General features: G+C 70.3%; 1 protein-coding gene across 1 annotated transcript in view; it reads right to left on the reverse strand.

Annotated features, from left to right (window-relative positions):
* The window catches only part of GIT1 (GIT ArfGAP 1), an 11,292-nt gene extending 9,017 nt beyond the window's left edge, over nucleotides 1-2,275 (reverse strand). The window contains exon 1 of the mRNA XM_021416109.1: nucleotides 2,209-2,275. Within this exon, the coding sequence (XP_021271784.1) occupies nucleotides 2,209-2,260 (52 nt within the window). The 5' untranslated portion in view covers nucleotides 2,261-2,275. The remainder of the gene's footprint in view (nucleotides 1-2,208) is intronic.

Consider the following 2,281-nt stretch of genomic DNA (forward strand, 5'->3'; position numbering starts at 1 on the left):
AGCAATGTCACCATAGCAACGTGGTGGTTTCCAGGGTGATGGAGAGGGGCTCAGCCCATCGCCAGGGGAAACCCAAAGGGTTCCCTTAGCAACCAAGGGGGGGGGGGGCAGGATTTGGCCCCCCCATCAGAAGAGCTGACAGCAGCGGGGGCGATGCCAGCAGCATGCAGCACGCCCCGACGTGCCAAGGCCACGTCCCCCCAAGCCCCGGCACTGGGGGGCTACGGGTGTTCCCGTACAGGTGGGTGCCCTCCCACCCACGCAGCCATCATGGGCTCAAGGCTGTGCCCCCCCCAGCAGCCCCACGCCCCCCGCCCAGCCCCGCTCGGCCGCACTGGAGCCCTTTGTGTCCCCAGGAGAACAAAGGGACGTTTGAGCGCTGCGCTGGCACCGGCCCCGCTCCGGCCACGGGGGCCCCTCTGCTCTTTGGGGGCAGCTCCCCACAGCCAGCACCCCAACGGATCCGGGCCCCCCCGGCACAAACAGAAAGGACGGGGGGCGATTGGGCGTCGCTCTCTCCAGGCAGGCTGCCACAGCCAAACCGTCCCCAGTGTCCCTCAGCCGTAGCAGCGTGGTGCCAGCCCCTGCCCAGCCCCAGCGCTGCGCTTCCACCCTCGTTTCTGTAGGGCCTACACAAACACCGCGCCGCCCCATGGGAGGACGGGTCAAGAGTTGGGGGGAGGGGGGGGTGCACAGCAGAGGGGCGGCAGCGCTGTCCCTGCGCCGCGACCCCTCCCCGTCACCACCCCGTGCTGCGCTTCCTTCCCGCCCCCTCCCCAAAACCCCGCTGCTGCCCCACAGCAGGCAGCCCCTATATGGGGGGGGGGGGCACAGCCGGCAGCAGCCCCGTGGCGGTGTGTCCCCCACCCCCAGCCCCCCCCAGCCTGGCAGCACCGCCCGGGCAGATGGCAGCGCTTGGCAGCAGCACCGCCGCATCTGCGCCTCCGCACCGCGGCCCACGGGGCGCTGCCGGGAACAGGATGCTGCGTGCCGGGGGGGGCACCCCATAGAGCACCCCATAGGGCACCCCACAACGCCACCCCCTCCTCCTTCAGCGGGGATCGGGGCGGCGGAGGGCCCAGCAGCACGGGGATACCCCAAAACCCGGAGCACGGGGAACTCCATCCCCGCGCCGCGGGGCGATGCCGGGGGTTGGTACCCGCGCATCCCGACACCGACCGCTCCCGGCCCCGCGCCGTCGGAAGCGGCCTCTGGACTTTATAACTCATTTCCTCCCATGGCCGCCGGGCGATAAGGGATTGGAAGAAACCGTTCTCCATTTCCCCCGGCAGGAGCCTCGGCACCGCCGCCCCGCGGGGAGCGCCGGGTACCCCATAGCAGCGGGTGACCCATAGCAGCGGGTGACCCACAGCCCCCGGCACGAGGCCGCGATCCTCCGGGCCCACAGCCGCTTTCCGGGCTCTCAGCGCTCATTCATCGACCCCAGCGCCGCAGGGATGGGTTTTTGGGGGCACAATGGGGGGAGGGGGGAGATATTTAGGGGATGTTATAGAGTTCCTGGGGCGGAGAGGGGGTCCCCAGCGCGGGGTGCAAAAGGGGAATCCTGGGGGTGAAGTAGGGGGTGCAGAGGGGGGAGCGGTGGGGTGCACCAAGAGGCTGCAAGGGGTGCACCAAGGGATCTGGGGGGGCACGGGGGGGCACGCTTAGGGCACGCTGTAGGGTTCATGGGCACAGAACAAGGGTACCTGGGGGGCACAGTGCTGGGTGCCAAGGGGGACCCTTGGGGTAAAGTAGGGGGTGCAAAGGGGTGGGCAATGCGGTGCACAGAGGGATGTGGGGGGTACGGGGGTTGTATTGGGGGCACGTTGCGGGGTTGCTGTGGGCAGAGACGGATTCTGCAGGGGATGCAGCATAGGGTGCAAAGGGGGACCCAGGGGGTTCCTGGGGGCGCAGCATGGAGTGTGAAGGGGGGGGTCACTGGGACCCGTGGGGTAAATAGGGGGTGCGAGGGGGGGCACCGGGGTGCTGCGGGTGCAAAGCTGGGAGTGCAGAGGGGGGCACTGCGGGTCCAAAGCAAAAGGGGAGCGGGGCTCAGCCAGGTGCCCCTGAGGGGGGAGGGGGCACACACACACACGCACACACACAACCGAAGCCGCGAACGGGACCCGCGGGGGGGGGGGGGGGGGTCGGAGGAAGGACGCCAACGGGACCAGGAGCGCGGGGGGGCGGTGCGGGCGCGGCCCTTACCTGCGGCACTGCAGTCCGCGCACACCTCCGCCCGCTGCGCCTTCCGGGACATCCTCAGCGGCGAGGCGGGCCC

This window comes from Numida meleagris, chromosome 18, assembly GCF_002078875.1.
Source record: "Numida meleagris isolate 19003 breed g44 Domestic line chromosome 18, NumMel1.0, whole genome shotgun sequence".
NCBI classification, from domain to species: Eukaryota; Metazoa; Chordata; class Aves; order Galliformes; family Numididae; genus Numida; species Numida meleagris.